This window comes from Halichoeres trimaculatus, unplaced genomic scaffold (genome assembly GCF_033239565.1).
Source record: "Halichoeres trimaculatus isolate MK-OKI-2021-1 unplaced genomic scaffold, fHalTri1.1 fHalTri1_scaffold_11, whole genome shotgun sequence".
Taxonomy (NCBI): Eukaryota; Metazoa; Chordata; class Actinopteri; order Labriformes; family Labridae; genus Halichoeres; species Halichoeres trimaculatus.
In genome coordinates, this window is record NW_027437189.1 from 13914924 (window position 1) to 13930607 (window position 15684).

Sequence of the window (15684 nt, forward strand, 5' to 3'; positions counted from 1 at the left end):
ACAGAGATCTGTTTTCCTTTGTGGGGAATTTGAATTCATCACTTGCCTTTTATTGAATGCACTGAGGGTCCTACTCTCTATCACAGCGTTCAAATTATTATCTGTGCTGATCCACTGACAGCACATTTCATCAGTGGAAAAGGGCACGATGTATGACTTCTATTCTTGCGTTGGTTCACTCTAAGCCGTCTATAATGTAGAACTCACTGACATGAGGAAAGTAGACATTACTTTGACTCTTATCCTGTGGGACACACTTTTCAATTTCATAACTTAGATAACAATTATTCAAGAACAGTAAAGAAGTTTTTTTTTTTTTAATTTATTCAAGAATAAAAAGTCTTTGAACCTTAAGATATTAAGCACAGTAGCAGTTTGCCTGCTTTTGTTATTCATCATAACATCAATGGCATTCATTTCATCAGTTTAACCTTCATTAAAAACTGGAGAATCTTTGAGAATATCCTCATTAGCTTAAATGAGGTGATACAGAAAAGTGCGTATTAAAAAGAAACAAAAAGAAGTAAATTCTTTGTGAAAACAAGAACATACCAGTGAAGGGATGAAAGACAACTGTTGTTTTCAAAATCTGAAGAGATCTCTGGTCTTGAAGTTGTGATGTACTATTGCTAGGTATGGTCCCCAAAAAGTTGTTTTTCTGAGTTAGGGAAGTTTACTAACAGGAATAGACTGATTTCAGAGGGCACTGACACAAAAAAAAAAAAAAAATCAAGTCACTGGTAAGAATTGTTTGAAATTGGTAATACAAACTTAAAAAATATTTTTGAAATGCAAATCAATAAAATTTTAACAGGAGTGTTACAATTAGCTCTTGAGATTCATCAATTAAAAATCGTCAGCCTTGCCACAAATACAACTTTTTACTTTTCCCAAGTGAAATATAAAAAATTATATCAAAACAACCGTCACATTAAAGAGTGAACTAGAATTCTTGACATTTCGTCCTCAGGAAGTACTTAAATGTTAGAGTCAGTGGCCGGATAAGCTGTTTGGCATTGGATGAGAAGATTTGGCAAATTTTTCATGGGCACAATCGACACACTCAGCTTTCCTGCTGATTCCAAAATGCATGTTCCCTACAAATGTGGCACAATTTAAAAGTAAATGAACATGATTTCCAGTGATATAAGATTTATTGCCAAGAAGCACAAGCAAAGAAACAATCTATCAAATACAAACTTCCTCAATTTTTCTGCCAAGTTTAGTTTTGATTAATCAATTTCCCCCCAAGGACTAATAAAGTCTTTCTGATTCTGACTCTGATTACCTTTCTTCCTTGATCTCTGCTGCAGGGTTCCCCTCCCATATTGCTTGTTCCTTTTTTATTTTAATGAAGAAACTTGCTCCATAGACACTTGACTTTGGGAAAGTTTTTTGTACGTAATAAGAGCTTTGTCCCTCTGATGATTTTGAACAACAAATGGATCATCTCTGGGGGAATCAATGAGAGCAGGGTTTACAGATTGTGAAACTAAACAAAGCTTCTCCATCCACAATAACAACACAGGTCAGAGGTTTTTTAAACATGAAACAGAACTTGATAGGATTGCATGACTTGTTTTGAAAAAATGAAATACATTATAATATATAATATACATACATGATTTTTGAGACATTCTGATTGGGCTCCTTCCTTTTCTCCTTTGACACCAAAAATGTTACTTTTCACTGCCATGAAGGACCTTCTAAGCTAGAATAGAGTGGCACCTGATGAGTAATATGTTTCTGGATTTGTGTAAACATTTTGAAGTACAGCCTGATCTACACCCAGAAATACCATGAAAAGGATTTAATGTCAGCTTTACTGCTTCACAAGACCACACATAAACCAACCAAAAGATGAAAACATGTGAGATTTCAGGAATTTTATACCTTAGCTTTATTACAATCACAACTGTTATATATATATTTTGAGAATGTTTATGGGATGCAGGTTAAGGTGTGGTATAGATATGTGAATAAAAGGTGTTGTGGCTGTTAATAAGCTGTTTAAAGTTAAAGTCATTATAAACAATGCAGCATTTTGCATAGGTGTATGATCAACATATTTAACAGAGATCAGCTATTACAGTATCACGCCATACTGAGTGAACCTGGCTGACAGGAGCCGTTGTCTTCACAGGGCTCCAGATGTGATCTGCCACTGTGCTGTGAAGAATCCTGGGTGAGATTTCCTGATTGGAGTCTTTGAATGCTCCACTGAACTTGAACCTCTATTCGCATGATATTAAAGCCCAAACTGTGGGAGAAAAAGGTCTTACCCAAAGTCTTAAATGCAAATGACTCTGAACGACCACATGTACACACTGAAATATAAAAGCAGTGCTGTTCACGGAAGCTCTCAGAACCTTAACCTAGCCTAAAAAGACTTTTTACAACTTAACAATACACAAAATACCACTCCAGTGCTTTAAAAAATGACTTTTGATGAGCATTGTCATGAGAGCAAGTGGTTCCAACTTAAAACTAATTAGCAAATGAGTCTGTGAGTATAGACTTGAAATAAAGACAGATTTACTTTTCATTCCATACTAAAACTTTTGGATTGGACTCTGCAGGTTCTCAGTTTAAAAATAGAGTTACTCCTAAGACATCTCTGTAAATCATTTTATTGGAATGGTTTCAGATTAAAGTGACACTAATTTTCCTCTCTGAAGAGCTGGGTTTAGAAACACCTGTCCATGTCTTCCACAAAGCTTTATGTCTGCCCCTCATTTGCCAGTACTCAGTAGTAGCTCCTGTCTAAAAGGAATGGTCTTGTTTTACCCTGCAGACATGTCTGTTTGCATGCCACATATCCTTGGCTCTATTTTGGGTGTGAGGAGGAGCGTGGGAGGGGAATGAAAGGGGGCACTGCAGGCCATTTTCAACCAGGACTTCAGGGACTGACTGCCTGGCTGGAGAAATGTAGATAGTTGACGTCTAAATTTCTTCAAGCCTGAGAGAAGCCTGCCTCATGACTTACAGCTCAGCTTCTTTGGACACAAGATTGACCAAGGGCCAGCAGCACACTTACTGTACATATTTATTAACCATAGCAGTTTCATATGTTTTTTATTCATTTATTCATTATTATTGTTGTTGTTGTTGGTGGTGGTGATGGTGGCGGTGGTGGTGGTGGCGGTGGTGGTGGTGGTGGGGTTTTTTTTGGGGGGGGGGTCGGGGGGGGGGGGGTGTGCCTTTAATCAGAGAGGAGAGGACAATGGATGGATAAAGCAGGAAACAGGGCAAGAGTGAGGAATGACATGCAGGGATGAGGCCACAGGCCGAGTTAGAACCCAGGCTGCCCACATAGGGGCAGGAGACTGATATGCCATCTGCGTCCCATTATGGTCTATTATTTCTTAACTTGAATTCACAAAAGTGTATTCTGACAAATATCAGTTGCTAACTGTGGCTACACATACTTGAATCTCAGTTGCCCCTTACACCAGATGACAAGTGATCACTTTTCAGCTGTGTTACGTAGTGCGTAAACATTAACAAACTCTGAGACTTCTCTAGGGAAATGTCCTACATCAGTGGGCGATATGAGTAAAATATGCCATTTTTTATGTTAGGATCTGGATTTTATCAAAGTTGTTTTTCATTGATGTTATTTTGACTAGTAAATAGCCTTTTGTTTTGTTTTGTTTCGCTTTTTTTTATCCTTATCCTAAACATTTTATGCAATAATTTTCTCTTGTTTGCATAATTTTATAATTTTCCCATAGTGTTTTGTCCTCTAATGTGATTTTTGAACTCTTATGTTTTCACATCATGATAAAAACACTGATTGAAACACGTCGGCTCTAAGAGTTCTTGATTTTCTGCAGAATGTACAGAGCTTAACCTTTATACAAGTAGCTTATACACAGTACAAATGTAGTTTTCTGAGACATCTTTGGTTATGCTTTGGATTTGTTTGTGCACTAAACAGAAAATGTACACATAATTTTAGAAAACCATTAACTTCAGTGCCATGATTAATAAGCTGATGCTCTATTGATAGGTCACACATGCAAACTACAAATGCTTCCCAACACCCAAAAATAAGGATTTGGAGATGGATGTTCAGAAAGAGCCTGCACATCATCAAGGTCATCAAATGAACATCTTCACCATTGTTTCATTGAGGTAAGCCAACAACAAGGAAACAAGCAGCTGAAGAGTCCCAGAACCACTTTTTCCATGCTTGCTATGACCACCTGCCATATCCACACACCAGCATCACGTTATCGCTTACTACGGAACCGAACTGAAGCTTTCAGAAAAATTTAAATATACACAACCATGAGCTCATGAGGAAATACACCTAGATTTAGCAGATTTAGTTTCTATTCCAAGTAAAGTTCTCTCCTTTTGCCATTTTTGGCCAGATGATCTCCTCTCCCATTGCTCACTGAACCCAAAGAAACACATTACAAGCAAAGCCATGAAGTGAGAGAAGACCAGAAAGAAGGAAAAAAAAAGATCTATAAGATTATGATTCTTGTCACACTGTCCTGGCTCTGCCTCAAGCGTCTGATTGAGAGTTGGCTAAATGTCAGCCAACAGAGATGAGACCAGAGAGGAGTGAATCAAAGCCGTCTTTGTCCACTTTAAACCCTGTTACTGATGTTTTGTGACTTTATGTGGCTGCCATTAGAAAACCATGTGTTGCACTGTTAAAGAGATGCCATATCCCGACAGAGAGAGGGAGAGAAAGAGAGCAAGAACAAGTATGTTGGTAGCCACATTTCGGTTATCAGACTTTGATTTTGTTTGCTCTTTTGACGTAATTATGCTTTACCTAGTGGAGATTCATTAATGTTCTATTTCAATACTGATCAATGGAGGAGACTTCATTTAAACAGCATTTTTTTCCCCATCAAATTTACATCATGAACAAAAAAAAAACTCTTCTCAAAAAGAGCAACAGATCAAATCAAATATTTTTAAAAAAAAGAAAATTAAGAGAGCACTCTTGGCTGAGACATTTGAGCGTATGTTGTAGCTGTTGACAGATTATGACTCTCGCCCCCTTTTAACATTTATATTTACCTTTGTTGGTGCATTTTTCTTTAAATGACAAAAGTGATGTTATTTTCCCCAATGTTTCCACAATGCAAATAAAATAACAGGATTAGGACAGAAGAAATAACAGCATATTTTCCTGACAGATGACAGACTTATCAAGATATAGACACATTTAGGTGCACCCCATGTACAGAGACAATAGCCCTTGTTGCAGGGGGACGCTTATTCTCCGCTCTAAACTCCCCACATTTCCTATTCTCTTTAGCTATCCTATCACTTTTTACCAAATAAATAAACTAATTTAAAGACAAAACCTTTAAGGTTAAATAGAAGAAATATGTAAATACAGAAAAGTATGGTTGATTTCTACTTTCAGTTGTTGGTAAATACAACACTTGTGTGCCATCTAGTGTTGAAACTATGTGTGGGACTTCTCCCTCTTCTAGAGTTTTTTTTCCCCCTTGAATGTCTGAATCTCAATGTCCACACTCACACACACACTGGCTTAGAGGCACGTCCCCAGAAAGTCTGTTAGGATTTAAGGCTATCCGAATGTAAAATTGTGAAGTGCACGCCCTTAGCGCACCCTTTCCTTAAGTCAGTATGATTGCAGATTTACTGTGAGGGAATTACCCAGAGTTCATTGTAATATGAGGTGAAAGCATAGAAACACAGGGTTCTTGGGGGAAGCCCACAAATACAGCAGGTTAAATGAACGCGTTGTAAGGAAATAGAAAAAAGAGAGACGGCAAACAAGAATTGCAGAAATTAAACCAATGTTGATGCTTTATGATTAAAAGTCTGCCTGTCTTTAAGAGTAAATGTATAAAACTTCTTATCTTTTCACATATTTCTTTTAGTTTGTTGGATAAACTGTTTTGACTTACAGGAGCATATCGGTAAAATGTAATTTAATATTTAAAGCTTGTTCAATAACAGTTCATACTGCCAGCTCAGGTGAGCTGCATGATGACATGCAGGTTTTGTAAGGAGTGACTAAGTGCTGTCCCAATCCGAGTAACACCATTTTGAGCCCTTGCACACTCATGCACTCAGACACCTTCCAGGTGATCTTAGTTAAGTCCATAAGGGCTCAGGGCTCAGGTTTTTTTTTTTTTTTTTTTTTTTTTTTTTTTTGGGGGGGGGGGGGGGGGGGGGGGGGGGGCATTGAGATTCAGCCAATGAGTTCCACTGTACTATGGTGACCATGTACCTCCTAAAGTCCCAAGTGTGTTTAGTACTTAATATTGTTTAGTCAAAACTAGGGCTGCACGATTATCGCAATCGCAATCGCAATCGCAATGTCAGCACATGCAATTACGTAATCACAAAAGAGGATATCGCAATCGCAATCGCAATGTCAGCACATGCAATTCAGATTTTTCTCCATGATAACCAAGCAAGTCTGTAGACTCATTATGACACAACTTTTTTTATTAAATCGCAAGCACAATCGCAATCGCAATATTGTCCACCTAATCGCAAATCGCACCTTTTCCCCAAATCGTGCAGCACTAGTCAAAACCACTATATAATAATTTTATATAGTATTTAGTAATATATAATCAATTCTAAATAAATAGGTCAACAGTCAAATCACACCATCATTTTGTCACTGGGGTAAGAACAAGGTTTCTAGGTAAGCATACATGAGCAATGTGGAGGAAATTTTGCATAGTACGTGAAACATATTTTTTAAGAACAAACCACCGTTGACTTGTGTTCTGTGACTGAGCTCAGAAATGGTGAAGAACAAGATTAAAGTAAATATAAGGAGCTGAATAAAAGAGATAAATAAAAGAACAAATAGCAATCAATCAAACAAATAAATAATAAAGGAGAAGAGAGTCTAAAAAGGTTTTACCACTATTTTGTTCTAAAGCTCAAATGTTTTGGCTAACCTTTCCATTCTAAATGTGAAAAGAAACCAATCCAAGGATGGGAACCCATGGGTGAACGTGATCTTAAACACTTCACTGCTATAAGTTAGTTTAACAGACTCATCTCTCTATCTAACCTGAGCATAATCAGAAACTGATGTCCTACTTCAGTAACCAGGAGTTACTGTTGATTTTTAACAACTGTCTCCAACACCTTAAGAACAAGTTGGTTGACAATTACCAGAGGAAGTCTTCTTTTGTTGCTATATCTCTGACAGAGGAAGAGGTTGTTAATGAATGCCTTTTGTATAAACACATATATTTCTCAGGGCTCAGTACTTTGGGGCGGCATCTCCACTTTTCAGGGCATGTTAGCAAATCAGTTACACAGTTTAGCTTTGTAAGCTTGTGTGTGTAACTCTGAGTAGATAGTCATCCAAAATTGATTTATTTACATTGCACAAAGAGAGACTAAGAGATGCATTTAATTAAAAAAATCAGACAGCTAATGTAGATATTCATTATATGATCAGATAAAACAGACACTTCAAAAGTAACTGACTTTGCAGGAGTAAAACAAGACCCAGGAAAAATCTATAAATACAGAAAGCTTAAAAATGCTCAGGTTTAAGGAAATAAGTAAAACATAAAAGGTTTGGTGTTGTTTTAAACTCTAAATATATAATACACATCCTCTCCTTGCTGAGAACAGTGCCAAGGTTATTTTATTATAAGTTTAAAAATGTCTAAATTTATTGGTTAAATAATAAGCCTGCAGAGTTTTCTGTCTTTGTTTAAACTGTGCCAGTAGCCCATATTTGGCCACAGTCGCAGGAGCTTTTCCTGCTCTAATCATTAAAAGGATTAGATATTCAGTCTTTTATTTATAACACTGGGGGCTAAGTAATACAACACTTTACTCACTGCTCTTTTATCAAGTCATGCATGACTTTCTTAAATCTAAATGGCACTGAAATATCAGATTATTTCATATCAAAACCAGGCAGGAGTAAATTCTAGGTAGGTCGGCATTTCTTCTCATATGGGTCAAGCTAACCATTGCAGTGTTTGACTGTTTATTCTCAGTGGTCTCCCTGAACTTTAGACTTATCCACACACAACAGCTAAAGAAAATAAATAAAAAAAAACACTCAGGAATCTTCGGTAACTTCTCGAAAGAAAAATGTTTTGCTGGTTGTACCTTTATCTTTTAGCATGTTAACATTAGCTTACCATTAACAAACCATATAGAGTGGATATTGCCGCTGTTATGTCATTAGTCATGGTTTGTGGACTACTGTTTTTGAGTGCCCTATCCCTGCCATTACTTAAATCTTGAGCTAGATTATTTCATTTTGGATGAATACCAAAGAGATTAAGTCAAGTGACTGGAATGACCTGGAGCAATGTTTAATAAACAGATATTTATGCCCACCTATCACTAACTGTAAGGCCCTTGATATTATTGCTTTATGGCACTGTTGCTTGCAAAAATAGTCTGATGGTAACATCTTTTCAGTGCCTTTTTCATTAGCATATTACCTAAGGATATAGTTCAGTTATGCTTTTGTCATAATCCACATGGAAAACAAGGAGGATGGAGGAGGACCCAGTTGCATACTTAACAAAAAATCAAAGATATTTACTCAAACTTAAACTCAATAGTCAAAAACTCAAAAACCAAAAAAGTCTTACAAAAGAAACAAAACTCAAAACTGTAGAAAACTCACAAAGAAAACCAAGAAGCTTGAAGAGACATGTGACAGCATACAGAGTGACACATCAGGATGCACAGTGAACTGACACAGAAATCAAGAAACACAGAGATTTTAAAGGAGGTGGGAAAATTAAACACAGGTGTGGTACAAGACACAGTGAAACACACAAGGGGCAGTCAACAGGAGGGAAACACAAGGACACCTAAACCAAACAAGGAGCAACAAAGTGAACAGGAAAAACAAGGGAAAACAAAAAAGAATAACTGAGATAAACACAGAAAACACAAGAAAAGAATAAAAAAAACAATAGAATCCCAAGATATACAAGAACACACATAGGACACAAGAGAATCTAAAAATACACAAAACACGAATCCAAAACCAAACCATGACAATGATTGACAAATTTAAAGTGTGTCATAATACGTGAGCTTGAAAAATCAATATCCTCAATACACTGCAAGCCATACATATCTGCACAAAGTTATAACACTTATCCCATTTTTTTTGTTGATATTCTCAAGGATGGACAAAACTTTTAAGAGCATAGGTTGCTTGACACGTTATGGACATGGAGACATTTTTACTTTATAGTTGTGTGACATATCAAGTATTTTGATCTACTAAAAAGAACTGATGTACAGTTGTATGTGTGGTCCATAGTATCTGTATCAAATCACATGACTCAGGACCTATTTACTAGGAAATAGATTGCTGCATGACCTTTTATAAGTGATGATGCCAAGGATATCGTGTTTTATAATCACATGCAAATCAACCATATCTGAACTCCAAGGAAAAGTTCCAGGAAAATTCATTTTTCATATTTTTGGACAAGCACAGATCCTTTGATAATAAGTCCAAATGGTCATCTCAGTAATTTTTGGCTGGATCATTCCACTACAATATGACGATCTGCCCACAGAGAGGCTGAACTAAAATCCATCAAGAGATCAAAGAGTTAAAAAGTAACTAGATGGATGAGAAACATATCAGTCTTTGAAACAAGTTCATTGCCTGTAACATGATGTGTACATTAAGACAATGCAGAACAAGCAGGGCACTACGTTGCCTTTTTGCCAAGGGGGTAGACCTGAAAAAAAGTGCTCTGCTTCATTTATTGTTGCTTGGGGACCGCTAAATTACCCCCTGCAGACACCTCCAAATCAATATCTCTGACAATTGAAAATTAAAGAGAAAAGCCTGGGGTTACGCTCAATATAAACCCCTTTATTGTGTGGTAGCTTATAAACTTTATATGACATAAAGTTATAAACTTAATACTGTGTGTCCAAAAGTTTTTGATGCACACTGTGCAGGATGTGGATGTCGTCTTGTTTTAATGAGTGTCCAGCAGGCTGTAGTCTGTAGAGTGTGATGCTGCCATCAGAAATGAGGTGGATGTTGCGCAGAGCTTTAGCATTTTTAATCAGAAACTTTTGTAAATTTCAGTAACCAGCAGGCTTTTCTTATTCATCGTGAATGCACTACTCCAAGTTGATGTAACTATAAATCTTGGTTAAGAATTTTTTTTTTTAAATGAAAAATTAGATTATGGGATAGTTAAAGCTAATAATACTGAATTCTGAATCTCATACATACATGGTTTGTAGTAACATCAGTGAAGAAGTGTTCTATCTTTCTAACTTGATTGCAGGTTTATAAGAGAACACAAACCTGTCCATGACAAAGACTTCAGTCATTTTTTCCTCAGTGACACATTTTCCATTGATAGACTTGGGAGTGCCACACACAAATGTGCTCTTTTCTGGTCGCATTTCAACACAGTCCTTTACACTGCCAATCATTGACACCATTCAAATGGACTTATTATTGTTAGAAGGAAATCCACTTCACCCATTAACCCAAGAGGACATCCTTTTCAGTTAAGCAATCACAAGAGGAGGGAGCTCTGAGCTTTAAAAGAGATCCCTAAACTCACATCTACTATATTGAGCATCCACCAAACTTCAGTTTCTGTCATATATGCAAACACTTTGCTAAGTAGTTAAAAAATCATTGGTTGGTTTTTGTTGAGGTGAATTTATCTTTCTTTAGGCCAAGATGATTGTGGATGAGCGGATCCTAACTTTGTTTAAAAGGAACGCCCACCACACGCTGACATACTGGAGCGTTTTTTTCAGCTTTGGACTCTGCATCGCTTTCCTTGGACCTACAATTTGTGATTTGCAAAGCCAAACAAGTTCATCTATTGATCAGATCACCTGGGTGTTCTTCTCCCAGCAGTTCTGCTTGTTGATTGGCAGCTCTGTCGGTGGTGTTTTCAAGAGAACGTAAGTGCCATGAAGTCACAAATAAAGTAGACCCCTGACTTTGACAGACCATTATAGTAAGTTCATTTTTTTCTTTCTTAAAGGTTGTTCAGTGCTCTATCTGCCCTGTTTGTCTCTGCCTTGATCATCTCTGTTATATTTGCCATCATCCCACTGTGCAATAATGTCCTCCTGCTTGCGGTTGCCATGGCTGTGTCAGGATTTGCAATGGGAATCATTGACACCATTGCCAACATCCAACTAGTGACCATTTATCAGAAGGACTCAGCTGTCTTCTTACAGGTAGAAATGCGTTTTGTAACTGCACTTTATATGTATGAGCAAATACATAATAGCACAGTAAGTTATTTCCCTTCCTTTCTGTTTCTTGATTTTGCAGGCTCTTCATTTTTTCATTGGCTTTGGAGCCTTGGTGAGCCCTCTGATTGCAGATCCTTTCCTCTCAGAGGGCGGCTGTGGGAACGGCACAGGGAATGGGACTGAGATGATGCATCACGTCAGGCTCATGCTGAGACACACTCCAATTCTAGAGCACAACACCACCCAGAGCCACCATGCAGTGGAGGAAGAGTCCATTGTGCATTACGCCTTCTGGATCATGGCCCTCATCAATGTAAGAAACTGGGAGATTCTTAGTACCCACTATACATGAGTACCCACTATACATGAGTGGAGTTGTATTTCTTATTCCTTTTACAAATCTAATATAACCTGTCCTACAGCTACCTGTGCCCATTGCAGTCCTGTACCTAATGTACCGAGAACAGCTGATCCCGTGTTGCCCCAGTGGCACGCCTCGACTTCTGGACAAAGATGAACTAGCAATGGAGCACCAGCAGGGTGTGGAGGGTGCAGAAGAGGAGCAGAAAGAGCATGAAGCAGGAGGTAAAGATAAAGGAGAAAAGAATTTTGCTGAACACAGGCTGTTTCCAAAACCACATTCTATGCTAGCAGAATGTACTGTTTTGGCCAAAGTGTAGTATGGATGTGACAAAGAATGGAATCTGCTGTATGCCAAAAAAAAACCCACCCATGTCAAACGAAATAAGGAAAAAAATCTCTGTAGGCCAGTCTGCCTGGCATACTGTTTCCCACAACGGTTTAATGAGTTAGCATTACAGCTACAACACAATGACACTACTGTTTGACAGTCTGCTAGGTGACAGTGAAGTAATACAAAAGAAACCCAGGCGATTTAGCACTTCCAGTCACAGAAAAGGTAATTCCCATTTCACAGGTAAGTGTTCTATTCTAAAGAATTTACCAAAGTCAGTATAAAAATGCATTAACCTATTACACACCACAGGTGCACTAAACAGAACTAGTGGTTTTTCTATCAGCTTGACTCCCACTTTTCAAAATTGAACACTGGCAAAGCATACTTTAAAACAGACCATACAAAACAGTCTAACTACATATAGCATACTAACTTCAAAGGAAGTATGCAGTATATAGTATATACTACATTCATATGTAGTACCCAAATATGTAATATGTACTACACTCTACATACTTATGTGGCATGTACTAATAGTATGCACTACATAATACATCCAAATGTATATACTATGTTCATATACAGTATGTATTACATACTACACATCAACATTCAAATGAAGAATGTACTAGAGTGTGTACCTCATACTATAGTCATATTTAGCATTAACTCGTAGAATAAACTTGTTCTAAAAGTATGTACCAGCTGTATGTACCAGTAGTATGCACTATGTGCTACATACTTATGTGGCATGTACTAATAGTGTACTAGTCGACAAAAAACCATTCTAATATATATACTTTATTCATATGCAGTATGTGCTGCATACTACACATCAACTTTCATATTAGGGATGTACTAGAAGCATGCACTGGTGGTATGCACTAAACACAACATTCCTATTTAGCATATACTAGTGGTATGCATTGGTGGTTTCTATGACCACAATATTCATATGTACTTTATAGTGATAGTATGTACTAAATACTACATTGTTATGTAGTATGTACTAGGAGTACATGCAATATACCACAGTCATATCTAGTGTGTACTCGTATTTTGGACAACATACAACATATCTAGTCCTAGTTATGACTTTTGTATGTTGTCCAAATGAAAGTAAACAATAGATACTACATGTAGACACTTACATACTTCATGTGAAAGTAGTAAAGGTAAGTATGCACTATAATCATATGCAGTATGTACTAGTAGTCTATTCTTCATACTCTGTAGTAGGTGGATTTGAAGACATCTGTACATTTTAGATGAAAACTGTAATCATCATGTGGACTTTCATTTTGGTTTGATGAACTGTAGTTTCAGTTATCAATGACAGTTGAGAAGCGATGCACGAGTGTCACACTATAATCATGAACTCCGTCTGCCATTTTTTCCATTGTTGAGTATATGTTTCATACAGTTATTGAAGGGATACTCTATGTCAACACAAAATTAAAGTCTTGGTGCTGGATTTTGTGTGAGGAAAGGAAAACAGTATCATATCTTGAGATCTGCACTCTGTCAGTGGTGACTTTTGGGTGTGTTACAGGTCATGGGGATATCTTTAGCTGCTGTCAGAATGATAACCTGCGTGGTCTGCCTGTATCCTTCTTTATGATCCATATCCTTGGTGGGATGGTGCTCTTCATGACTGATGGTATTGTGGTAAGTGGGAGCACATCTCTTATTTCATATAAAGTTTTATGGATGCATACAAAATATTCTCCACAATAAACACAGTAAAGATTCTGTGGTTTCCGTCCAGGGTGCATACGCCGGCTTTGTATACTACTACGGGGTGGCCCCGCCTATGTCTCTGCCACCAAAGACAGCTGGTTACCTGGCCAGCATCTTTTGGGCAGCAATCACTGCTGGACGTCTGTTGTCTATTCCTCTCTCATACCGCTTCCAGCCTGTGCGGCTGCTCATGTTCAACCTGGTGAGACCAATAAAACATTTTTAGTGGCATCACATTATGGAAGAGATATTGATTACATACCCTCTCCTTTGTGTTTACAGGCAGGTGCTATCGTAACTGTGTTGATGCTGCTTATTTTCTACACCAGCCGCATCTTTTTGTTTGTTGGGACCTGTTTATGTGGGCTTTTTCTCAGCAGCATATTCCCCTGTATGCTCGCCTACACGGAAGACATCCTTGATTATCAGGGTATAATAAAGTGTTATAGCACAATATAAAAAGTAAAACAAAGCAAGGAGAGGAAATAAAACCTGTTTGTTTTATTTTCTTTGTGCAGGATGTGCAACATCAGTCCTGGTGACAAGTGCCGGGATGGGAGAGATGGTAATGCAGGTTCTGGTTGGCTCAGTAAGTCTGATGAGCATCTTCTTTCTCCTAAAAATCAAGTGTGCAGAAGTTGAGAAATAGGCTTATAATTGCAAAAGCTAGCCCAGCAGAGATTTACCGTCATGTTCAGCAGTTTAATGCTCCTATCTCATTCCTAGATTATCCACACTGAAGGCAGCTACAGCTTCCTGCTGTGCGGGATGATTATAGCCTGCATCGGCTTTATCGTCTTCATTGGCCTCATGCTGTTCCATCGAATGCACAGAAATTACCTCACAGGTATAGAATCAATCAGTTAACGTGTACACACACTGCTCTCAGGTGTTTGTTTTTACTTATTTCTCATCCTCAATAACTCCAACATCCTCTCTGCATCCCAACAGGGACATCAAAAAAGTCTGCCATGGTGGAAGAAGCAGCTACAGAGCAGGATGGTTCAGCCAAAACAGTACAAAAAGAAAGCAGCTGAGATTAGCAAATGCTGTGTTTTGTCCTTAACTGGCTGCTGTAGAGTGAGATGACACAGTAATTTATCATCAGAGCCTCTGTTATACTTTGGTTGTACTTGAAATGAAGTGGGTTTTTTTGCAACACAGATATTGTACTAATGTTTAACATTCTAGTTTCTTTCTTTTTTTTAACGCAATCATAGACCATAGCGTTGTGTTAAATATGCCATTTTTGTTGAAAGATTTTCAAGAAAAAAGATGAAGTTTGCCTGTATAAAATATATGTTTTCCTGTTTCTGATATTTTGTAATCTAACTTGAAGTGTGGTCAAAAAAAGCAGATGCAGTCAAAATAATACAAAATCAATTCAGACACCACAGTCAACAACTAAGAAGAAAATGCGAACGTAAACACTACATCTTCAGGCATCACTGTTTTTTCTTGTTTTCTTTTCATTGGCATCGTTAAACATTCACAATGTGTAAAGAAGGACTTTGATCTCAAGGAAATGGGAACTTTGGGACTTATAACACATGTAAAACAGTTATCCAGTTATTGAAGAGTAAACCAGTCAATTGGTAACTTTTTTAGGATAGTTGCAACAACATGTGCACATGGGATAGAAAAAAAGGAGGAAATAAATCAAAATTCAGTTTTACAGGTTGGGATCTTCTGCTTTACCAGAAGCCTATGAGATATACCTGGAACAAAAAGGTATAAAGATATGACTTTCAAACCAGAAAAAAAAATAATGCTCCTTTCACAAGATATGGTCTTGTTCACACTGTTGGAATTCTAATCCAAATAACTCACAATACATCATCCCTGTCACATTAGCCTGCTTGGTTAATATAATTTACGTCAAACTAATTTCGATATTTCTGATCTCTTTCACCTCTCTTTTCTGGGGGGACATTTGCAATTATGTATGGGGCAAAATCACAGCTTTCACTGTTCTTGCTGTTACAACTATAGCTCATGGGTTAGTTACTTTATCATGATTTGAACTTAAAGATGCA

General features: G+C 37.5%; 1 protein-coding gene across 5 annotated transcripts in view; it reads left to right on the forward strand.

The window, feature by feature from the left end:
* The window catches only part of mfsd4ab (major facilitator superfamily domain containing 4Ab), a 24439-nt gene extending 8755 nt beyond the window's left edge, over positions 1–15684 (forward strand). For 3 of the 5 annotated variants that reach the window (XM_074682051.1, XM_074682050.1, XM_074682052.1), the window contains exons 3-14: positions 2144–2185; positions 4013–4137; positions 10762–10911; positions 10995–11193; positions 11291–11524; positions 11634–11796; positions 13461–13576; positions 13677–13850; positions 13931–14078; positions 14167–14237; positions 14375–14495; positions 14600–15684. In XM_074682051.1, the coding sequence (XP_074538152.1) occupies positions 4067–4137; positions 10762–10911; positions 10995–11193; positions 11291–11524; positions 11634–11796; positions 13461–13576; positions 13677–13850; positions 13931–14078; positions 14167–14237; positions 14375–14495; positions 14600–14685 (1533 nt within the window). In that variant the 5' untranslated portion in view covers positions 2144–2185; positions 4013–4066 and the 3' untranslated portion in view covers positions 14686–15684. Of the gene's footprint in view, positions 1–2143; positions 2186–4012; positions 4138–10675; positions 10912–10994; positions 11194–11290; positions 11525–11633; positions 11797–13460; positions 13577–13676; positions 13851–13930; positions 14079–14166; positions 14238–14374; positions 14496–14599 lie in introns of those variants that run through there. The other 2 variants (XM_074682053.1, XM_074682049.1) reach the window with 2 other exon arrangements.